We start from the raw sequence: 24,344 nt of genomic DNA, 5'->3' as shown, positions 1-24,344 counted from the left end.
AACACACACAAAAAGATGATGTTGGGGGCTGGAGAGACTCCCAGCATCTATATGGTGACTTACAACCATTAGTAACTACAGTTCTAGGGGATCCAACACCCTATTCTGGCCTCTGTGGGTACCAGGCTTACACGTGATGTACAGACATACAGTCAGAATGCATTGATACATAAAATAAACACTAAAAATAAAAAATGATCGGTACTATATATATATATATTTGGTTTTACGAGACAGGGTTTCTCTGTATTGTTTTGGAGGCTGTCGGTCCAGGCCGGCCTCGAACTCACAGAGATCCGCCTACCTCTGCCTCCCGAGTGCTGGGATTAAAGGCATGCGCCACCACTGCCCGGCTGATTGGCATTCTTTCTACTTGCATTTTTTCCCTTGTCTGTGGCTGCTAAGATTATTCTGTGCAGAGTATAGAGCTTTTGGCACCTTTGATTGATAGGAATAATATAGATGGTTCACCATTTTCTAATAATTTTGTTCTTACGAAGCAATCTGAAGAGGATGTGAGTCAATTTGATTCAAAGTTTACACGTCAGACACCTGTTGACAGCCCTGATGACTCAACTCTCAGTGAAAGTGCCAACCAGGTCTTTTTGGTAAGTGAAAGAGTTCCAAGTCGACATAAGAGATTTAAGTATGAAGATGATCAATGAGAAGTTCATGTGTGAAATCTGGGTGACTTTGCTTTTAAGCCATTTCCTTGATAACTTATTGGTTCCTACAAAATGACTTTTATAATGTAACATTCCGTTTTAGAAATTACAGTAAGAATGTTTGATTCTTTGTAGTGATTCATGTTTGGTTGAGTGATAGTGATTTTTGGCTTCACAAACAAAAACTAGTCAAAATTATTTCATTCCCAAAGCAGTTAGCATAAATTATGAATATTATCACTGGGTGCTGGTGGTACAGGCCTTTAATCTCAGCTTTCCTGAGGCAGAAGCAGGCTGGTCTCTTGAGTTCAAGGCCAGCCTGGTCTACAGAGTAAGTTCCAGGACGATTAGGGCTATGCAGAAAAACCATGTTTCAAACAAAACAAAACAAAAAAAGTTATTCTTACTATCAACCTGACTCTGCAGGGGATTTGTAATGTTAATTAATATTTGATAACAAAACATTGTTTCATCTTTGATAATAAATGTATTAGTTCTCATTGAAGTGGTGTCTGTGTGCTATATCTCTAGTCCAAGGTCTCTTTAGAAAATAATCTGAAAATAGTGATGGGCATAGCTCAGCTGGGAGCATATATTTAATATGCATATAGCCTAGAATTTAGTCTCCAGAACAGACACACAGACAAACAGACACACACACACACACACACACACAAAATAACAAAACAACATAAAACTATATGAACCATTAAGGTCCCACTTACCTGTATATTTCAGTTCTAACAACCTCAAGTTTAACAAATATTTAATATATGATAAGATCTCATTAAAAATTAATAGAAATTTTTGTTTGTTTCTGGGTTTTTTTTTTTTTTTTGAGACAGGGTTTCTCTGTATTGCTTTGGAAGTTGTCCTGGAACTTGCTCTGTAGACTAGGCTAGCCTCGAACTCATAGAAATCCTCCTGCCTCTGCCTCCCTTGTGCTGGAATTAAAGGCGTGCGCCACCAACGCCCAACTCAGAAATTTTAAAATTGAATAAAATCCAACTTTGTCTTTAGCTCACCAGAACACACAGAGCAATGGCCTCTGAAATTGCAAGTATACAATACAAAACTACACCTTTCTCTTGAACCCCAGAGCCTGGTGAGTCTTATTTCCTGTGATACATAACGTTCGCTCAGCTAATAATGAGCAGGAAAGCAGGTAGGCAGTAGGACCAATGGCTGAGCAAAGGAACATGCAGCAAGAAAATGAAAGCCAGGAACCTAATAGCAAGATTCAAGACAGAACTGAAACTGACACTACAGTGTCTATTCCCTGTATGGTAGGATTTTCATAATGTTGGCACGTCACCAAAAAAAAAAAAAAAAAAAAAGAAAACAAAACACTCATGGCTCAATGATTGATTATAGTGTGTGTGTGTCACATTCTTTCAGAGGAACCAGAGTTTAGCTCCTAGCACCTATGTTGGGTGGCTCACACTGCATGTAATTCAGCTTCAAAGAATCTGATGCCTCTTGTCCTCAAGCATCTTTACTCAAATTCATATACCTACACACAGACATACATGCATATACAAAATTTAAAAATTAATTCTATAGTTACTGGTGTGAAAGTGGAAAGGTCACATGTACTAAGTCAGAGAATTCTAATTGTACCCTGGCTTAGTTATGAGCAACTGTTTTGGAAGTATTAATCCTAGCAGATTTTTTAACTACAGGTATGTGCATATGAATATGTATGTAATGTATGTATATAAACAGTGTGGCTGATAATGTACCAATTTATGTTTATTTTTTATAGTCAATATTTTAATGTGCAAGCTACAATTTTCGCTCCTATTTGTTTTGTTTTTTGAGACAGCTTTGGCTGTCCTGGAACTAGCTCTGTAGACCTGGCTGGCTTTGAACTCACAGAGATCCGCCTGCCTCTGCCTCCCAAGTGCTGGGATTAAAGGCTTGTGCCATCATATCCTGGCTTCCCCCTATTTCTAATAATTTGATAAAATTTTGATAGCTAACATATGAGGCTTTAAAAAGTATAAAAATGTCTGATGTGATGGTGTGCACCTTTAGTCCTGTTACTCATGAGAGTAACTCTGTGAGTTTGAAGCAACCAGTGGTATGTAGGACCCAGTCTTACAAAAATCAGAAGGTACAAAAGTGAGATTAAGGATGTGGAAGAATATGCACACTGTTGATTTTAGTTGTACATCATTCGGTTGATGTGTCAGACTAAAAGGCCTGTTTGGTTTTTTTTTTTTTTTTTTTTTTGGAGACAGGGTTCCTCTGTGTAGCCCTGGCTGTCCTGAAACTCACTCTGTAGACCAAGCTGGTTTCGAACTCACAGAGATCTGCCTGCCTCAGCCTTCTGAGCGCTAGGACTAAAAGCATATGCTGCCACTACCACCATCACCTGGCTAAAAATCCATTTTTTTTTGATGTGTCATCCTGTAGTATGTTGTTGCTGTTTTTCAGGGATTCACATATGTGGCTCCATCTGTTCTTGAAAGTGTGAAAGAAAAGTTTTCCTTTGAACCAAAAATCCGATCACCTCGAAGATTTATTGGTAGCCCACGAACGCCTGTCAGGTATTTCAGACTTTTTTACTCTTTGTTTATGTACTTATATGCATGCTCAATGTTTGCAATTGCAGGTGCATACAGAGGACAGCCTTGGGTAGTGTTCCTCAGGCAGTCTGCCTCTCTCACTGGCCTGGGAACTTGTCTAGTATGTTAGCCAGGGATGGCCAAGAAACCTCAGTTTCCTCCTCAGTGCTGGGATTACAGCCATATACCACAACACCCACTTTTTTTCTTATATGGGTTCTGGGTATTAAATTCATGTCTTTGTGCTTGCAAGGAAAACATTTTTTAAGCCTAGAAGAACATAGTTTAAGAAATGCATGTAAGTTACATAAATAAAATGTCTATCATATTTTGCCTAATGTAAGCACATCTATATTTTCTGTTTAAAAGACTGGTCCTCTCATACATTATAGTTTGCCCAAAATAAATGTCCTCTTTATGCATTTATCAACATTTTATTATGTGCTGCATGTTTGATGTATTATCTATAATTCAGAATTGTTCCTTTATTTTGAATCAAGCCAGGATCAGAATAAACCAAGATTGAAATATACACAAATGTATTTACCTGCCAAGTGCCACGTGCACCTACACACATGTGCAAATTACAGAGAAGGTGGTGGTGGAAAGGAAAGAAGAATGAGGAGGCTTCCATTAATTGTGGTCAGCATAGCCTCCCTGGTGAAGTAACTTCTAGGAATAAGGAGAAAGCTAGCCATGCAAAGAAAAGAAGTTACAGAAGTATTGCAGGCAGAAGAACAGCCAGTACACATGCCTTTTCTTGCAAATAAGAAGTGGGAGTTCTTGGAATGTGGTAAATGAGGAAAATGGCAGAGGTTTGGGAAAGTATTTTATTTTAAATGCAATGGGAAGCTGTTTTAAATGGGAGAGTAAAATGACTTAACAGTATGTCATTGAAGGTTTCAGGGGTCAAGTGCAGAGGCAGAGAGGTTTGTTTGGACACACTAGCTATTTGTCTATGGGTAAGATGGCTCAATCTTTGCCTTTGTGACAGTTCACATGAAAATAAAGTTATAAAAATAAAGTCACATTGCCCCTCCCTTTAAACATGAGGGGCCTATTTCTTGTTAAGGTGATCCTTGAGACAAATGAATGATAGCTCTCCTTTGTCTTAAAGCCCGGTAAAATTCTCTCCTGGAGATTTCTGGGGACGAGGTGCTTCAGCCAGCACGGCCAATCCTCAGACACCTGTGGAATACCCAATGGAAACAAGTGGAATAGAGCAGATGGATGTGACAATGAGCGGGGAGGCATCAGCACCACTTCCAATCCGACAGCCAAACTCTGGGCCATACAAAAAACAAGCTTTTCCTATGATCTCCAAACGACCAGAGCATCTGCGTATGAATCTATGATGAAACAATACTTTTATTGATGAAAAAAGGAAACAAAAATCGTGGGAGGGGATGTGTGAGCATCCTGCCAGATAAAATGAGAAAATGGCAGTCCTAAAGAGTCAGTGCTGTTACCTAGAATGCTTTGGATGGAGGAAAAAATAAACATGGATTTTTTAAAAAAATCAATCAATGGTGCAAAAAAATAAACCCACTTACAAAAACAACAACAACAACAACAAAACTCAAACAAAATAGTATTGTGGAACCCACAGACACATCGAATGACTGGTTCCTATCTAGTGACATCTCAGCATTAGCAAGGGTTTTCATGTTGATGGCTCCAAACTGACAGTATTAAGGGTAGGATGTTGTCTCTGAATCACCGTTGAAGCCTGAAGATGTCAAAGAAGGGTTATCCTTTCATAGGCAAAGTATGAGATTGCTGCAATACTTGCAACTAAGGACAAATTAGCATGCAAGCTTTGCCAGACTTTGTCCAGCAACACGGAATCAAAGACAAAAGAGACTTATCGATTGATGTTTTACGTGCAAACAACCTGAATCTTTTTTTTATATAAATATATATTTTTCAAATAGATTTTTGATTCAGCTCATTATGGAAAACATCCCAAACTTTAAAATGCAAAATTATTGGTTGGTGTGAAGAAAGCCAGCTTCTGTTTCTTCTCTTGATGAAATAAAATGCAAATGAATCATTGTTAACCACAGCTGTGGCTCTTGTGAGGGCTTGGGGTGGACCTGGGGTGTTTTTTGTTTTTCATTTTAGTAACCTAGCTGCAATACCTGTCTGTAATACTAGAACGAAAAACAACAACAACAAAAAGTCTGTTTAATCATTTCTACTTGCAGTACTGCTGTGTGCTAGGCTTAACCTCAAGCCTTGGGACAGGCAGAAGTTATATGTTCTACATTGCATCCTTGTCCTGGGCCTGTACTACCCTGGAGAAAAATCGTCACTTGTTCTTATACCAGTATTTGGGTCAAGCCCATGACCAAGGAAGGACTGAAGAGAGTCAGGCTAAAGTGCATCACGAGGGCAGTAAGCAGGGGAGATAAGAGACCTGCAGGGAAGAGGGTAGCCCATGGTCTACCCTCAGTCAGTCTCTTCTCAGTGTATCAGTAAGGCTTTCAGTTTTACTTTGTACTGTTTTTGCTGTTTACCTTCTTTAACATTTTTTCCCTCAAGAGTTTAAAAAAGAGAAACAAATAGTGTTTTTCCCTCCTATACTGGGGCTACATTTTTTAATTGTAAAAATATTTGATGGCCTTTTGATGAATGTCTTCCATAGTGAATAAGAAAACTTAGTGGCTTAATTTAGGAAACATGTTAACAAGACATTGTTTTTGAAATTGTAACAAAATCTACATAAGTGATTTACAGGTACAAAGAATAAAAATAAAGGTAACCTTACCTTTCTTAAATACTTCCTGCCTTAAGGAGCATTTCCATGACTAGCTGGTGAGAGGGCATAATATCTGCAGAGCTTTACACAATATACTTCAGTGCACACTGGTCTAGATGGATGGTCACGGTGCGAGTCTTGTCACTTCCCTTTGTTGGTCTTACATGTCTCCAGTCTGTGCAGCTCGTTTGGTGTAGTTACAGCCCTAGGGTTTCTTTACACAGATGCTCTTGCTGTGTTCTTCATAGGATCCAAGCCATAAAATTCCTTATGCACGTCAGAGGTCAGAGTCAGTCAGGAGAAACCAAGACCTTGCTTCTTTAAATTGCAATTGGAGTGAGATGGGAGGAAATTTTAAGTGAGCAAAAATAGAACCTTGAGGTGCTGGAGAGATGGCTCAGTGGTTAAGAACACTGGCTTCAATTCCAGCACCTACATGGTGGCTCACAACTATCTATAATGGCAGTCCCATGGCATCAGATGTCCTCTCCTGGTATGCTTAGCATTCGGACAAAATGCCCACAAAATACATATAAATCTTAAAAAAAAAAAAAAAGCCATGATAGGTGATTGGAAATACAGCCTTTCAATTGTGGCAGTAAATGAAAGAATTGAGAAAGGTTCATCTCTGGACGGAGAAGTTGTTTATCATCTAAATCTCCTTCTGGATCTTTGACTGTAGCTGCCTTTGAGAACTGTAACTGCAGCAGTCAATAGCTGCAGTGATGATCACAGGCAGAAATTGTAACCTTTGATAGTTTGTAGTATCTTTAAAAATAGACCCCCCCAGAAGAAACAACCCATGGTGATGCATATAGGAATCATTTCAGACTGCAAATGGCTTGTGCTACTCTGATAATCTGTTTCCAAATGTGTTTACTAACTATAGCGTTGACTGCCTGGCCAAATTCCAGTAAAACTTTTACACCAAACAATTCTTCCTCAGCCCTAGTTGTTAGTAATATGTGCACTGTGACCACCCTGTAGTTAAACTGTTTCATATTAGTACTGCCAGCAATAATGGCAAATACTGCAACTTTTTTGCATAGAAGCATTATAATACACCTTCCATCTACACACTGTATAGGTTTTCTATCACATTAAGTGAAATTGATTTCTCATGCTGTGGCAAGTTTATTGAGAAATTGTTTCATAAATGGATATCCCTACTATGACTGTGAAAACATGTCAGGTGTCACATGAGTGTCACAGACAGAAAGCACATGCCTATGCAATATGGCCTACTCTGTATTTATTTGTAAAAACTGAAGCATAATTTAAAGTATATGTTGATATTTGAGTTTCTAAAAGAGATGTTCATGCTTGTATCAGGTAAGTGTATAAAAAAGATGAAGTGCTTTTTCTTTCATTACTTGATTTCTTCAAAAACAGCTATCACAGGATTTTTTTTTTATTTTCTACATGCTGTTTTTTTTATTAAAATGTACTCACTGAACTGAAGTTTACTAAATTTGTTTTATAAGGTTTGTAGTGTTACAGAATAACTAAACTGGTATTTATAAACCAGCTGTGATTAACAGTGTATTAATTACTGAACTTGAACCAGAACTTTAGGAAATTGTTATTTTTTTCCCCCTTTTATGATCTTAACTTCAAGGATTTTTTTCCCCCATACTGTTTTTGAGCTAGAAGATAGTTTGAGATTTGGGGAAAGGATGCATGTGAGAGACTCCATAAATTCAACATTCTATACCATAGGTAACAACTATAAACAAAACATGTCTTAGTATTAATATCTTGAGCTTTGGTTGTCATAATTAATTTAGGACCTTTTTAAAAAACTATTCAGTTGTATATTTCCTAGCTTACAAGGGCTAGATCGAAGATTATTCCCATGAGAAATGTTGAATTTATGAAGAATGATTTTGGGACTTTGAAAATGGTTAGTACCTCAAAAGATTCAATATCCAAACATCTGCATTTGTTGTAGGAACAGATACTAATTAGCTGGACAAAATAGTCATAATGATATTTGTCACATAGGACCTGTGGTCTGTTGCTTACATGTGACTCTTAACACTACAGCACAAGTATTATTTCCCTGGATTCTCCGGAGAAGCATCTAAAGGATGGGTTTCTGACAGTGTTTGCTCTTTAAACTGTTTGCTTCTACCCCAGGTTGGCTTTGTGTCTATTAAATAAGTTCTTCAGCTGCCTTATTAGGAGTGGTATGAGGGCAACACTTTTTCTGCTTTTCACCTTGTATTTAGTTTACTGTATTAAGATATTTGATTTCAGATTGAATGAATGTAAATAGAAATTAAATGCAAATTTGAATGAACATGAAATAGAAGTGATTTTTTTTATTACCTGAGAAAAATTAGTATACATATTTATAGTATACATACTAGATGTACAATTTTTTCATTAATATGTTAGATATGCTCATGTTCTCATATTTAATAAACTACTTTTGTATGAAACAGTTATAAAACTTTCTCCTAAGAAACTAGAGTTATTTAAATATATAACAAATTTTAGTGTTGACTTTATGTAGTAAATGTTAAACATTTTTGCTATTTTGAATATACTCGAATTGTTGACTTTTAAAAATATGCAACAAGCTATGTGGAATATATCTTCACATAAAAATTGTGGGAATACTTTGTATATTAATAATCAACAATTTGCCTACACTACACCTCATAGCTACCTTTGATAATATTCATGCACAAAATAATGTAGTGCTCAAATTTAGCAAATGTCATATCTAGTGTATGATAGCCACTTTGGGTGGTAACCAACCATCACTGAGGCCTTTTTTATCACACTTGCTAAGGTGTACAGAAATTTTCCAGCTGAAGTTAACCTTTAAAAAAAAGGTAATTACACACCCATGCCCCTGCATGCATTTGAAGGTCAGAGCACAATATGTAAGAGCCAGTTCTCTCCTACCATATAGGTCCCACAGATGGGCTTGATGGCAAGCACCTCTATCTACTAAGCTACCTTGCCAACCCAGAAGTTACCAGTTTATAAAATATGGTAATATCTCTCTCTCTTTGATTCCGGGGTAGGCAAGACAGCTAATGCTGGGGTAAAGAGAGTTCCACTGTCAAAAAGCACTTGCTGTGCCTTGCAGAGGTCAGGGGTTTGATTTCTAGCACCCACATGGTAACTGTTCATCACAACCAACACAAATCTCAAAAGCTCTTTCTGGGCGTGGTAGTGCCTGCCTTTATTCCCACCATTTGGGAGGCAGAAGCAGGCAACTCTCTTGAGTTTGAGGCCAGCCTGTTCTGTAGAGTGAGTTCCAGGACAGCCAGGGCTACACAAGGAAGCCCTGTCTCTAACAAAACTCTCTAGCACAGAGCCATAGTCTCAGTCCCTGGTGGGCCTGACTCTTTTTGTATGCTTTTTATTTTATTTTATGTGTATGGGTGTTTTGCCTGCATGTATGTCTGCATCATGTGTGCAGTGTCCAAAGAGGCCAGAAGAGAGTATCACATTCCCTGGAACTGGAGTTACAGATGGTTGTTGGCTGCTGTGTGAGTGCTGGGAATCAAACCCAAGTCCTCTGGAAGAGCAGTTAGTGTTCTTAACTGCTGAGCCATTGCTCTAGCCCCTAACAGCATTTCTTAATTCTGGTACAATAATTGTTTTAGAGGGTATGGTCTGAATTTATAGAATTAATAATTCCTTCCTTTGAGAAGTCAGAAGCAAAAGAAATGTTTCAGTTCATTACTGATGAGTGCCATAACCTTATTACATTTTCTGGTTTTATTTTGAGACAAGATTTCCTTATGTAGTCCTGGGTTGTCTGGAACTTACTATGCAGAGCAGGCTAGCCTTGAACTCCAAGACTTGCCTGCCACTGCATCCTGAGTCCTACTATTAAATGCATGTCACCGCATCTAGAGCCTCTCTCTCTCTCTCTCTCTCTCTCTCTCTCTCTCTCTCTCTCTCTCTCTCTCTCTCTCTCTCTCTCCCTCCCTCCCCCTCCCTCCCTCCCTCTCCCTCCCTTCCTCCCTCCCTCCCTCTCTCTCTCTCTCTCTGTTTTCGAGACAGGGTTTCTCTGTAGCTTTGTATACCAGGCTGGCCTTAAACTCACAGAGATCTGCCTCCTGATTAAAGGCATATGCCACCACCACCTGGCTCTAGAGCCATATTTAATTTTTTTTTCAATTTAAGAGTATCGTGTATGTATATGCATCACTACATGTGTGTAGAGGTCAGAAGACAACTTACATGTATTGGTGTAAGTCATCAGGCTTGGCAGCAAGTGCCTTTTCACCCATTTTGATAGCCCCCACCCCCCAATCTAGACAGGGTTTCTCTGTGTAACCTGGCTGTCCTGAAACTTGTTCTGTAGACCAGGTGGACCTGGAACTCAGATCTGCCTGCCTCTGCCTTCCTGAGTGCTGGGATTAAAGTGTTTGCTACTATGTCCAGCTCATTTTCTATTTTTAAGTCATTGACGTCTCAAAAAACACACCCCAGTCTTCTACAAACTTCCTTTGTTATTTAATCATATTACAAGACCAAGCTGCCAGAACAGCTATTAGGTAAATAGTGTCATAAGAGGGCTGAATATAAGTTTCCAATAGGAAGTCATTTCAGCTGAGTTTCACAGCCAAATTTTAATCACAAATTGCTTTCTCTCATCCATCCCTATCTATCACGACTAAGCTTCACCACAAAGCCAGGAAGATGATTTAATGCCAAGTAAACATGTTCAAGTACTTGGCAGTAATTCTCAATAGGTAAGAAAGTTATATACATTGTAACTGAATACTCAAAAAATTTTGTTAGCCGGGCATTGGTGGCGCATGCCTTTAATCCCAGCACTCGGGAGGCAGAGGCAGGCGAATCTCTGTAAGTTTGAGACCAGCCTGGACTACCAAGTGAGTTCCAGGACAGCCTCCAAAGCCACAGAGAAACCCTGGCTCGAAAATAAAAAAAATTGTTAGGGTGTGGCATTTACCTGGTGGGAGTGAATTACATTTTTCCTGTACCTTTTCAATACAGGTAGTAGCTGTGTAGGCACGCTTTCATCTATAGCACTTGGCCACTCTCCCTATTAGTCAATGTGCTGGTTAACCTGTCTTTAAGATTTACTTTTATTCCTTCTGTAGTGTGTGTGCATGCAAGACTGCAGAGGCTAGAGGTGCTGGTTCTCCCTGGAGCTACAGCTACAGTTATAGGCAGTTGTGAGGCACCTGGTGTGGGTCTGGGAGCTGAACTCTGATCCTGTGGAAGGGCAGTACATGTGCTTAACTTCTGAGAACCACCCCAGTTTAACCTTTTTGTTGTTGTTTAAGACAGGATTTCTCTGTGTAGCTATGGCTGTCCTGGAACACTCTGTAGATCAGGCTGGCCTTGAACTCATTAAAGGTGTGCACCACCACCACCCAGCTATGAATTATATCTTAAGAAATAATTTATACTGCTATACTATCCTCAAGTGAAAATCTTTGGTACTTTATAATCAATCCGTAATACTTATCATCTATTAATATGTCTTTATTAGGTTGTGCATTGCACAGTTCCTACAGTGTCATTACGCACTATAAAAATGGTGGCTTCATGCATATAAGAGCTTGGACACTACACTAGAGAAAGAAACTGATGGTTGTTTCCACCAACAGACATTCAAGCAAGGTTTGTTGCTCATTCCTGTAATCCCAGCATTTGGAAGGTCGAGGCCACAGATTGTGTAAGTTCAAGGCCTGTCTGGTTTTGGGGGCATGGTGGACTACAGTGAGACCCTGTTGAGGGAGAGAAGGAGAGAGAGGGTAGCAGCTACACGTGTAGAAAACTCACTGAATTTAAGAACCCTACTTCAGATACTGTGTTCAGAAGTAACATGAATTTGTATTAGGATCCTGTACAAGTTTCCCATCTATGCTAATTTCCAATGTAGCAGCTTTGCTTATAATATCTTGACCTGTGGCCTAGTGCACCTCCCACAGACTTACTATGACAATGAGAACTACACTGTATCAGACCGGGCTTTTGCCTTTCTTAATAATGCAAGTTTGTTTTCTTCCTTTTCTCAACTTCTTCCCACTTTCATTTCCTTGTTCCTGATGACAATTGGATAGAAGCAGCCAGACCTGTTAGATTTCAGATTCTTCAGAAGAAACATGAGGAAAGAGAAAGAGGCTCATTCCCTCTTCTACCATGCAGAAACCAGCTGGAGACAACTAGCCATGCTTCCCTTGAGTGCAGGCTCCTGTTTTCCCCTTCTCAGTGTAGAATCAGCCAGGACATAGTGCACACCGAGCAGCCCTACCACACCCCTTGAGTGCAAATCATTTTTAATAGTAATTTCAAGCTATTACATGGTACTATACAAAATACAAGACCGTGAACAGTACAGGTGATGGCAAGAAGCACATTATGAGGACCACAAAGTAAATGAATCTAAATCATTTATTCTCACTGATTACTAGTCATAGAGCATAATACAGTATTAAAATATATCATCCTCAATAAATCTTCACTTAAAAATGTGATTGTTATAGGTAAAATATAGCATTTAGAACTTTCATTTAAAAATACAATTTTATGAAAAATTTAAGCATTTTTAGAATGGGAATTATAAAAGTCTAATGAAGAAAATTGTTTCAGATACTATGTATTTTAAATTATTATGCAAAATCTTTATTTTGAAAACCATGTCAGGAAACAGTACCTGTACTCCTTTAAAATGGCTAGTTCTAGTTTCTAATTGCTATTCTGGTATTATTGATAAGAAAACCCATTTCCAATTTAACACTGCAATTATCTGTCAAATAAGTGGAATTAATGTTGAATACTTATTAAGTTCAATGTATACTTTAAAAATACAGGGCTCTTGCACTTAAATCTTTGAGAAACTGAACTACAAACATGTCTTGTGATACCCTAAGAACATCTTGAAACATTTTTTCTGCTGGAAATCAATTATGATGCCTTTATCAATAGTTACCATAACCAGATAAAATTAGTGTTTTGTGGCCTTAATAGTTTTTACAACTTAGTACATCTGAAGGTGTGATGAGGTGGCTCCATCTTTCCATTTGTGTATACTATCTGAAATCACAGTTCTGCAGAGTGGACATGTCTTCTCTCTGTTAAACCATAAGGTAATGCATTCTTCACAGAATATATGCTGTAAGGGAATGAAGAACCAGATCTTATATGTCACACTCTAGAGGATTCCATTCTTTAAAGTTGTAAAGGATTTTAGAAAGCATTAGTCCCAGCAGTTCCCACATAACAAAAATGACTGTTTCAATGGTAGAGCCACTATAAGTGTTCTGACTTAACTATTCTGCCAGGCACTGCCTTTTAAGTATAATCACCTACCTGCTTAATGGTAAATTACTACCAATTACTATGAAATGTATCTAGCAAGACTAGTATCCAGTTAGAAATAGAACCTGTTTGCCAATTGCTCTGGTATCTAAGTTGCTGACCAAATTCTTCCCCGACCCCTTTCATATGCTACATTGCACAAAAAGCAGAACATAAGGGGCATGGTTTAGACAATCTACCACATCCCTCCATGTGGAATGCAAGCTTCCGTTAAGTATTACTTTCCCTTGCTATATAACAAGCAAACATAATTTTTACAAGTCACAGGAAAATCTTACCTGACAAATGAGAAGAACTGGCTTCTGAAATTCAGCTTGACATATTGAGCAAGTACCATCCGCATCTGAACACTGTCTCTTGCTGGCAGGCACTCCATAACTCTGTGAAGACAAATTTCATTACAAGTAGTTCCTGTGGAGAGTTTGGTTTTGAAAGACCTAACTGGCTGGGCTATGGCTCAGTGGTAGTAAATGTGCAAGGCCCAGGGCTCAATCTCCAGTACTATGCCAATAAAAAACAAGTTTTTGTTCCACACTGGCGATTGATTTAATAGGCCCAGACATCAGACATACTAAACAGAATTTATGCTAAAGTCCTAAAGATAGTTGGGGTTCTTTAATATCTTTGCGTTTTTACTAAAGTCAGCAGGGTTTAATCATAACCATACATGACAGTTAAGAACAGTGAAAGATCTGTAGATATGAAGGTGAAAGGTAATGAGTAACATTGGTGCTGTCATGGTTAAAGCAAGATGGGTTCTAGTTATGATGGGCTAATAAAATCAAACCAAAACAAGGACAAAAGTATTTATGAAATTTGAAACTGATATTATAGATTTCAGAATCAAGTTAGGATACTGTTTACATGGTCTTGATATCAATTTCCCTGCAATAAAGTCCTATTTAGCAGAATTCACTTATGCTGAAAAGTTTTTAGAATATCATTTTTGGAGGGCAGAGTGGTTGTGATGGTGCATAGCTTTAATCCCAGCACTCAGGAGGCATTGGCAGGTGGATCTCTTGAGTTTGAGTTTAGCCTGGTCTATAGAGCTTGTTAGCCAGGGATACAGAGAAACCTAGTGACAAACAATTTTTGTTGTTTGGAGAATCTCTTTAAGTGAAGACTTACCCTGATATGTATGAATATGTACTCAGGATCTCTCAAGGAGACTCAAAAATAAATCTGTATCAGTAACTGGTTCTCTATTCTTTGTCTCAGGGACGATAACAATGCAGATATTTGATAATGCTTTTCTTCTGTGTTGGGTACATAACCTAGGGCCTCAGACATGTGCTAGGCAAGTATGCTATGAGTTACATCACAACTTAAAGGCATTTTCTTGAGGGTTTTTTCAGCACCAGTCTTACTAGATTCAACTAAATGAAATGGCTGATGCTTGCAACTCTGAATTTTATTGTACTTTTTACTTTCTTTTTGTTGTTTTGGCAGGGTTTCACTATATAGCCCTGGCTATCCTGAAACTAACTATGTAGACCAGGCTGGCCTTGAATTCAGAGATTTGCCTTCCTCTGCCTCTTGAATGCTGGGGTTAGAGGTGCTCACCACCACACACAGCTGGCATTTGCTTTCCTATCATTAATTACCTTGGCCAATTAGTTTGAACTACTTTATAGATAATTTTTTCCTTTTACTAGTTTTGCCTCCGACTTTATTGCTAAATTATTGAGGCTGGCCTTAACTTAATCCTGGGACCAGAGGCTCTTCCCTACCCATCCCTCCCAACCCCCCTAAAAAAACATCCAATAATATGTTGTGAACTGGAGATACAGTTGTTGGTAGAATGCTTGCCTAGAAAATTTAAGTTTCTAATACAGAATTGAGTAAGAGGAGATTTCCTTTAGTAAGAAAACTGCAAGGAACATGATTTTTACTGAGTTGTCCTCAAAATAAAAATGGAATAGGGAAAGTGTTAATGGAAATATACAAAGCAAACATCTACGGATTAAAAAGGGAAAAGGACAGCCGGGCGTTGGTGGCACACGCCTTTAATCCCAGCACTCGGGAGGCAGAGGCAGGTGGATCTCTGTGAGTTCGAGGCCAGCCTGGTCTACCGAGTGAGTTCCAGGACAGCCTCCAAAACAATACAGAGAAACCCTGTCTCGAAAAACCAAAAAAAAAAGGAAAAGGAAAGGAAGTCCATGACAGGATTTTTAAAAGTGTATTTATAAATCCCAGAAGATGTCCAGTGGCTGGATTACTTGCTTTTGTGCTTCTAGTACAGACTATGTTAAGTGTCTACTACTGAGTCTCAGATGCAGAATCAAAGAAACTGAAAGGGCAGACAAGCACTCAAATACATAAGCACTGTAGTTAACTGGTGGGCAGTGGAATTTAAGAAACAGTTTATTGAATTAAAATTTCTAAATCATTACAGCCCCACGTTCCAAAATATTAGAAAATAATCTCAAAGTAGAAGAGAAACATCTCATGGATTTTTACTTTTAAAACTACTAAAGAAAGTGAGAGGAAACAAGATAGAAATATGGGGGCTGGAGAGATGGCTCAGAGGTTAAGAGCACTGACTTCTTCCAGAGGTCCTGAGTTCAATTCCCAGCAACCACATGGTGGCTCACAACCATCTGTAATGAGATCTGGTGCCCTCTCCTGGCTTGCAGACATACATAGAGGCAGGATGTTGTATTCATAATAAATAAATAAAATCTTAAAAAAAAACAATGTAGAAATATTTTCCTTAACTGATTAAAAAGTACTTACTGGTCGTGTAAAAAATATTCGCAAAACTTGTCTAAAAGTTCTCAAGTGTCCAAAAAAGTCCAAAAGCTAAAAGAGAAAGAGACAGTTTATTAATTCAAAACCTGTGTGTGCTAAATCTAAAGACCAAAGGTGAAATTCAGTTCCCACATAACCTAACATTCAGTGTATGCCACAGCTAGTCATCCAATTATAAATCATTTCAAGTTTTTTTTTAGTAAACTAGAATTGAGCCACCTCTTAACCTAGAGCTACAATTTAATTAAGACAAACCTATGTCAAAGACACTGCAGGGGGGCTAGCAGTTGAAACCACTGCACTCATGTGATGCCCACATATAGGGAAAACACTCATATACAAAACAATAAAGGAGGGGGCATCAACTTCATTTGATTTAAATACCCTTGGCATTTAGATTTGAAGATTTCACTATGCAGTGGTGGCTCACACCTTTAATCCCAACACTTGGGAGACAGAGGCAGGATCTTTGAGTTCAAGGCCAGCCTGGTCCACAGAGTGAGTTCTAGGACAGTCAAAGCTACACAGAGAAACCCTACCTTTTTTTTTTTTTTTTTTTTTTTTTTTGGTTTTTACGAGACAGGGTTTCTCTGTATTGTTTCGGAGGCTATCGGTCCAGCCTGGCCCCGAACGCACAAAGATCCGCCTGCCTCTGCCTCCCGAGTGCTGGGATTAAAGGCGTGCGCCACCACCGCCAGGCTGAGAAACCCTATCTTAAACCAAAAAACTTCACTGGTCTACATGAATTCCAGGACAGCCAGAGGTAGGTACATAGTGAGATCCCATCTCAACCTCCCCAACACACCGTACATAATTAAAAAGTTTCATAGGGCTACACAGAGAACCCCTGTCTTGAAATATGGCAAAAAATAAGATTGATAAAATATAAGTTGAAGAGATCAGGCATAAAGGGAGAAGGGCAAGATACTCCACAGGCTTTAGAACTATGTGTATCATAAATGGTACTGTGAGAGTTTGTGTTTTTTCTACTCATCTCCCTTAGATATCACTCTGCCACTGTTATAATGTTACTTACTTTTAGTATGAGGTAGAGTAAAGCCAGCAATATCCCAAGACTCCATCTAGTTACATTACCAAACTCCCCATAGCTTATAAGGTACCGAAACCAAACTGGTATGGGGACAAAAATTCGGTAATACTGACATAATTCTTCTAAAAGCATGTACCAATAACCCTAAAAAAAAAGCAAGGAAAAAGAAATAAATACAGCTACCCTAGGCATTAAACACACAGCAGACATTTAATAATCGAAGGAGAACATCATGAGTATATATTAATCACATGAAATTGTATTTCAGAATTATGATTGATTAGCACTGACTATCATATACCATTGTCATCACATGGCTTGCTTTCAAAGTATTTCCAAAAACAGCTCAATGTTGGGCCAGTGACCCACAAGGTAGAGAGGTACACACAAATATGAAAGAAAACATTTTAACCAATAAGCTGAGTATGGTGACTCACATTTGTAACCTCAGCATTTGGGAGGCTGAGGTAGCAGGAATGCAGTGAGGTCCAGGTTAGCTCAGGATATAAAGTGAAACCTTGTCTCTAGTGACTGCTTATGTACTAGTTTTATCAATTGGCAATGCCTTGGAGCAAAACAGAAGTACAAATCTAGAATTTTCCCATATATGTGAAGATTGAATTTTCAATTATCCCAGAAGCAATGTAATCCTGATTCTAGCCAATTAGTATTTTCAGTTCAAGTACTTGAGCAAACTGTTGACAGGCAGAAGTAATAAAGATAGTTAAAATTAGGTTATTTATGTGTTGGAGAGATGGCTCTACAGCTAAGGGCACTTCTTGATCTTCCAGAAGACCTGAATTGGGTTCCCAACACACACATTTGACACACACAAATGCTTCTAACTGTAGCCCCAAGGTATCTGATGCCCTCTACTGGCCTCTAAACTAAAAGATATTTAAGTGAAGACTAACTGGCATAAGTAGGTTTTTGCTAACATCACTCCAATAAGCGTTAGTTACTTACCTTTGATTTAAAAGGCATGATGAAAGAAGGCACCAGTAAAATTAGGCATTTTAAACCCATGAAGAAGAATTTCAGAATGAAGTCCGTAATTCCAACGATCCAAAGAACTTCCCAAAAGCTCAACTGATCCAGTGTAGGATTTAAGAAAATTAAGCTACCAAGAGAAAACCATAAACACTTATGAAAGCAATATACAAATGTAAATTGTTGGTGAAAGTTTTAAGTTTGCTGCAGCATTTTACATATTTCATGTAATAGTTAAGTGCTCTACCACTGAACGATATCCCTAATCTGTTCTTTCTGGCATCTAACGATGAACTCCTACAGTAGCTCTAAGTCCTTTCATGTCTGGAGCTGGGCCATCTTCTCCATCTAAACTTTAGTTGTTTTTTTTTGTTGTTGTTTTTGGTTTTTTACAAGACAGGGTTTCTCTGTATTGTTTTGGAGGCTTATCAAAAAGTATTTACTGACCAGGTGCTGCTGGTGGCGCACACCTTTGATCCCAGCAGTTGGGAGGCAGAGGCAGGCAGATGTCTGTGAGTTCAAGGCCAGCCTGGTCTAACAAAATGTATTCCAAAGAAACCCTGTCTTGGAAAACAAAAAAAGTATTACTGAGCACAAGCTATGTGCTGGGGATACAAGTCTTTAAGTCACACCTGTCAACCATGAGAGACAAATGAAAACTGAACTATAATAAACATGTGCAAGTAAGATATAGTCAGAGTGCCATGGAATAAATGATAAACAACGGAAGTATCCTAGGATCTCTAATTACCTGTAATAAAGTGATTGAGAATGAAAGGTGTAATATAAAAGAACAGAAGAACCTGCTAGGAACACCAATAACCAAGCACACTGAATCTTTGATGACCGTTCCTGAAAAAGAAACAATTTTGTAATTTATTTGTTGGGTTAGGGCAGAATTACTAGTACTATTAAATATCATTTAAACTTGATGATGAATGTATTACCTTAGAATTTTTTTTAGATTATTCTTAATAAAATAAAGACTACCTGCTGAATTGTTCATCATCACAATGACTATTTTTTTAATTAGTCCTTAATGAAACAGACCTCTAAACAAAATTTCAAAATACAAGCTGGTCATAGTAGCACATGCCTTTTATCAATCCCAGCACTTGGAAGACAGATCTCTGTGAGTTTAAGGCCTACACAGTTTGAAATCTACAAGGAGTTCCAGGACAGCCAGGACTATGTAGAGAGATCCTGTTTCAAACCATCACTCCCACAAAGAATCTAAAAACACAAGACCTAGAAGTCAAAGAAGCAAATCTCCACACTGACATAAAGGGCCTACCCCAAGCAATCCTCACCTCTGCTGCTTTTTTTCTCTTCCACAAAACAGAAAAAATTTTAAAATGCATGTAAGTAAATTAGTTCATAAGTATGCAGTAATTTTGATCTTTGAAGTTCAATTTTTACTAGTTTAATTCAAAGTTTTACAGTTGAGCATCCTAATCTGAAAACTGGATGACTTTTTAAGCAACTAACATGATATCCCACACAGAAAATTCCTCACCTGACTTCACAGTCAAAACACTGGTATACTAATACTATATAAAACTGCCTCAGATAAGGTGGACATAAAACAAATGAAAAACACCTCATTATGTATAGGCAGAATTTATCAAATTAAAGAAATCCATCTTGTATTAACCTATAATACTGTACTATTATGTTTTTCTTTTCTTTTTTTTTCTTTTTTTTTTTTTTGAGACAGTCTCTCTGTATTGATTGATTGCTCTCTAGACCAGACTGGCCTCAAACTCAGATCCACCTGCCTCTGCCTCCTAAGTGCTGGCACTAAAAGTGTGTGCCACCACGCCCAACCTTATACTAATATTTTTTTTAATTTACTTATGTATGGAGCCACCACACAGAAAATCTGATAACTATGCAGACTCTGATGGCAAGAACCAACTGTTTTGATGTATGTGACTGTCTGGTTGCTATGTACAACTAACAAATGCAATCAATATCAGGAACAGTCACATTTGTACTAATATTCTTGTTGTTTGTTTTCTTTTCTAAAGACAGGGTCTTACTCTATAGCACAGGCTGGCCTGGAACTCACTACATATTCCAGACTGACTCTGAATTCATGGAAATCCTCCTGCCTCAGCTTCCCCAGTGCTGGGATTATATGCATACACCACCATGTCCAGAATTAACCCGTGCTAATTTTAAACTATGCACTAAATTTTTGTTAATAGACTATACTATCAATTGCCAGATATGAGCCGAGTGTTGGTGGCGCAAGTCTTTAGTCCTAGCACTCAGGATGCAGAGGTAGGCGGATCTCTGCGTTCCAGGCCAGCCTTGTCTACAGAGCTACTACCAGGACAGCTAGGGCTATACACATAGCAACTCCTATCTCAAAAAAAATGAAACAAACAAACAAAAAGAATCCAAGATATGACCACTTCTTTAGAAAGTGTTCTTAAGATAAAAATGTATAAACTCTTGGAATTTTTCTAATGATTTATATGATTAAAACTTTTATATTACTAGAAAAATTGAGGGTTTTTTCTTTTCTTTTTTTTTTTTAAATAAGAGACACCTGACATTCATGGTAAGACATGCATTTAATTCCAGCACTTGGGAGGCAGAGGCAGGTGGATCTCTGAGTCTGAGGCCAGCCTGATCTACAGTGAGTTCCAGGATAGCAGAACTATATAGTGAGACCCTGTCTCAGTCAGACACCTAAAACACCCAATGCCCATTTATTCAATACTCCATTTTACTTACTTTCAATCTTATGGTACATCAACTAAAGTTTTTAATATTATACTACTTAGTATATTCCAATTAACTCATAAAGTACAAAGGCCCTTGCCAAACTAGATCAAAAAATGTGGTCTAAGTCTTTTAATCCTCTTGTTTGTTTTATTAGGAATGAAACAACAAAAGTAAGGAGAGGTAACTAAGCATCAGGACAGGTAACTTATTCCAAGTTATTTAGAAAACAAAATTAAGCATGCGGTGGACATCACAACTTTCCTGTTGATTTCTAGTCTTCCTGAAAGTTACTTCTATTTCTCTCAAAGTTATCTCTAATTCTGTAGAGAGAAACAGTTAATAATTAGTTGCTTGTTATACTTACTCTTAGAAAAACCTGATTTACAATGCTTTTGTTTGCATACATAAAAGTTGTTAGCAGCCCAATTCCAAGAGAAATTCCTGTTAGAAAATAAGTTCTAGTTAATTGAAAGAAAAGAAAAAAAAACAATATAAATTAAAACATAAATTTAAAAGCTAGCAACCAAAATACATAGGTTAAAATTATCAGTAAAAAGAGAAACTGAATTCAGTAATTTAGTAAATGTTTTCTCATTTCCTACCTGTTATATGCTGCATAACAAGTTTAATACCCAGAATCAAAATATAAGGAAGACTTTTCTGCAACCACTTGAAGAGATAGCGGAATTCTGAGAAGGAGCCACCTCCATGATCTCCAGACTCTGTGGCAAAGTCATCAGGTGGCCTTGCTTCACTGTGGGAGTGACTCCGGAAACGACTGTGTGCACATCCGTGGGCACAGCTACAGACACCTGACCTTGTATTTCTAGAGCTCGGATTTTCAGGATGGTCTTTAGGTCCCGAGTTTATTTGGATATGCACATCTCCAGGATGAAAACCTTCTGTCGATCTTGATGGATGAACACACTGGGAGACTGAGGCATCGTCATCACTTGAAGTGCCTGGAGGATCGTGTAGTTGGTTACAGCTGGCTTGCATGGCCCTTGAATATTTTTTCTCTAAGATTTCTTTGCTTCAGGATGCTTTCTCCTTAAAAATAAAATCAAAGAGCAGAAAGCATTCTAAGTTAACAGTTAATCACAAGCACTGTTTTACTGTTCATTAGATGTCCTTTATTCACTAAGGGAGTATCTGATAGTCACAGATAGGCATTCAAGTCCGCTATCACACCACTCCTTCAATCTCTGCTGTCAAGGCGATGCTGCCCCTACCCCAACCCAAAGTCAATACATTTTTAGCTTATTTAGGGGTTACTTAAAATACAAAGGACATTTAGTGGACATTTGCTTTCGAACTGCAGATGTCTTGACTTCTCTCATGCCAAAAGACATCAGTCGTCAAAGAATGGGTGCCCAGCAGATACGTCTATGAGTACTCATACTCCCTAATCTGAGGTAGAGTCCACAGTAAGAAGTTTGCTAAGGGTAGGTGGGATGGCTCAGAATAAGGGTACCTCCAGCCTAGTCAAGTCTGCTGATCTGAGTTAAACCCATATGACTCCCACAAGTTGTCCTCTGACACACTGACTGACTGACACACACACACACACACTAAAATGTAACGAATTTTTAAAAGATTCACTAATGCTAAGAAGAAAAAAAAAACCAGTGCCTTATTAAGCATCAAAAAATAAACATTTCGGGGCTGGAGAGATGGCTCAGAGGTTAAGAGCACTGACTGCTCTTCCAGAGGTCCTGAGTTCAATTCCCAGCAACCACATGGTGGCTCACAGTCATCTACAATTCAATATGGTGCATGCCCCTCTTCTGGCCTGTAGGCGGAACACTGTATATGTAATAAACAAATAAATCTTTAAAAAAATAAACATTTCATTTGGGTGACCTACACATTTCATTTTATTCTGAAAAAGCCTCCCCAAAAGCAACTAAGGTTTTCAGTAATTAATAGTGTTGTTACTCCCCAAAAGAATGTCACTCAAATACCTTTGAAATAGGGTCCTTAGGGGGAGTCATCACGTAATTGCTAAGTGATGCTTTAGCCTGAATAAGGAGTTAGCTTCTCCAATAAAAATGTCACCATGGGCGGTGTGTGGCGGGGGAAGGGGCGTCAGAAGGGAGGCCGTGGGCAGGGCAAGATCCCTACGTGATCCAGGGAGGATCTCGGACCAGGGTGCCAGAGTCGCACTCTCGCCTGACGCAGAGCCACACCACCGGGCCTCTCCCGTTTCCCCCAGCGAGCGAGCAAGCTGTGGCCGGGGCTTGCTCAGGAGTCGTGCAGTTACTGTGTGACGTTTCGGCGAGGCTCCGAAGCCTCGGCAGCTGTATCTCCTCACCCTATGAAGAGCGACTTGGGACAGGATAGTTTGTCTCTGCTATAAAAAAACCAAAACCAAAACAAAACAAAAAACAACCAAGAACAACAAAACCAACTACCTTCCTGCCCTCCTTCATACATAAGAGAAGGGAAAAGGAAGAAAGAAAAGTAAACGCCAACTCTTCCGGAATCTGCGAAGACCGAGTTCTCCACCCACGTCCGAACCTCGGCTCTTCTCCCCAGAAACCCTCCGCCTCACCGCCCTTCCTCGGGTCTGACCTCTCATGACCAGGAGCGGGTGGCTTCGGCAGCCTCAATACCAACAGCTCGACACGCCGCCGCCGCCGCAAGCCCTTCTCGCCAAGCCTTCAGCCTCGGACGCCACCAGCAGCAGCGGCGCTCGGCCTGACCCCGCGGCGGCGCGCCCGCTCCCCAGACGTCGTCGTGCGCGGCTCGCCTTCGCCAAGCCACGCCCTCGCCTGGCGGAGGAGGGCGCCTTTAAGCCCCGCCCCACGCTCATTCTGGCCCCGCCCCCACCCGGAGGGTGAGTGGAAGGGAGGGCGGAGCCTCTAAGCCCGATAGTGTTGCTGCTGTTGCTGCGGTCCTCTGACTGGCAGGTGTATGCACTAAATTAAGTCTGCATGGCCGTCACGTCTTGCGTGTAATCGGTTACTCGCTTGGGAGTCCTGAAGGATTTGAGGTTGAGAATGAGTAGGTTCCGGAGCCCGCTTCGGCCGGCGGCGGGGCTCGGGCTGGTCTGTTGGCCTCCCGGGAGCCATGGTCGGATCCGGCTACTTGTTACAAGCCACTGCTGACCCACCAGGCTGGCTGGGCGAGAGGTTGTGAGTGACCTGGATTCAGGTTCCAATCCTTATGTTGGGCTGTGAACACCAGTTCGTGCCAGAACTGGAGGAGTTGCGAGGCGGTAGAAGTAGATTTAGAAAATCCCTTGTTGGAGAGCAGGGCACTCGACTTCTAAGATAAAGGCTACCACGGGGGGAAAGTTACAGGGGTGGTGGTGACACATGCCTTTAATCCCAGCACCAGGGAGACAAAGGCAGGCAGATCTCTGTGAGTTTGAGGCCAGTCTGGTCTACAGAGCGAGTTCCAGGACAGCCAGGACTGTTACACAGTGAAACCCTGTCTCTAAAAAAACCCAACAACATAAAACAAACAAACAAACAAACAAACAAAACAAAGGT

General features: G+C 39.4%; 2 protein-coding genes and 1 non-coding gene across 6 annotated transcripts in view; 1 reads left to right on the top strand and 2 right to left on the bottom strand.

Moving 5' to 3' along the window:
- Rps6kb1 (ribosomal protein S6 kinase B1) overlaps positions 1–8,298 on the top strand; it is a 43,337-nt gene extending 35,039 nt beyond the window's left edge. For 2 of the 3 annotated variants that reach the window (XM_040749407.1, XM_040749408.1), the window contains exons 13-15: positions 501–608; positions 3,105–3,217; positions 4,353–8,298. In XM_040749407.1, coding sequence (XP_040605341.1) covers positions 501–608; positions 3,105–3,217; positions 4,353–4,590 — 459 coding nt within the window. In that variant the 3' untranslated portion in view covers positions 4,591–8,298. Of the gene's footprint in view, positions 1–500; positions 609–3,104; positions 3,218–4,334 lie in introns of all 3 variants that reach the window. The other variant, XM_040749410.1, reaches the window with a different exon arrangement.
- Positions 8,299–12,260: 3,962 nt separating this feature from the next.
- Rnft1 (ring finger protein, transmembrane 1) lies at positions 12,261–23,560 on the bottom strand. 2 transcript variants are annotated; one of them, XM_040749405.1, is made up of 9 exons: positions 23,422–23,560; positions 21,450–21,897; positions 21,212–21,288; positions 18,863–18,963; positions 18,088–18,241; positions 17,107–17,265; positions 16,056–16,121; positions 13,598–13,699; positions 12,261–13,113 (listed from the first exon to the last, which is right to left on the bottom strand). In XM_040749405.1, the coding sequence occupies exons 2-9, from the start codon at positions 21,844–21,846 to the stop codon at positions 12,979–12,981; spliced, it is 1,191 nt and encodes a 396-aa protein (XP_040605339.1). In that variant the 5' UTR covers positions 21,847–21,897; positions 23,422–23,560; the 3' UTR covers positions 12,261–12,978. The 2 variants fall into 2 exon arrangements, with proteins under 2 accessions (XP_040605339.1, XP_040605340.1); XM_040749406.1 differs by lacking the exon at positions 23,422–23,560 and adding an exon at positions 22,812–23,007.
- Positions 19,967–20,100, bottom strand: LOC121141676. Its single transcript, XR_005878640.1, has one exon.
- Positions 23,561–24,344: the final 784 nt, after the last annotated feature.

The sequence above is a fragment of the Mesocricetus auratus genome, unplaced genomic scaffold (assembly GCF_017639785.1).
Source record: "Mesocricetus auratus isolate SY011 unplaced genomic scaffold, BCM_Maur_2.0 Super-Scaffold_100007, whole genome shotgun sequence".
Classification (NCBI taxonomy): Eukaryota; Metazoa; Chordata; class Mammalia; order Rodentia; family Cricetidae; genus Mesocricetus; species Mesocricetus auratus.
Note: the sequence above shows the minus strand (reverse complement) of the source record. Positions and strands in the feature narration are given on the sequence as shown.

Coding starts and splice junctions, on each gene's coding strand:
- Rnft1 (XM_040749405.1), bottom strand. CDS start 21,846: ATGCAAGCCAGCTGTAACCAACTACACGATCCTCCAGGCACTTCAAGT. Junction 17,266..18,087: donor TCATGCCTTTTAAATCAAAG/GTAAGTAACTAA, acceptor CTTTTTTTTTAG/GGTTATTGGTACATGCTTTT. Junction 13,700..16,055: donor GAATATTTTTTACACGACCA/GTAAGTACTTTT, acceptor TTGTCTTCACAG/AGTTATGGAGTGCCTGCCAG.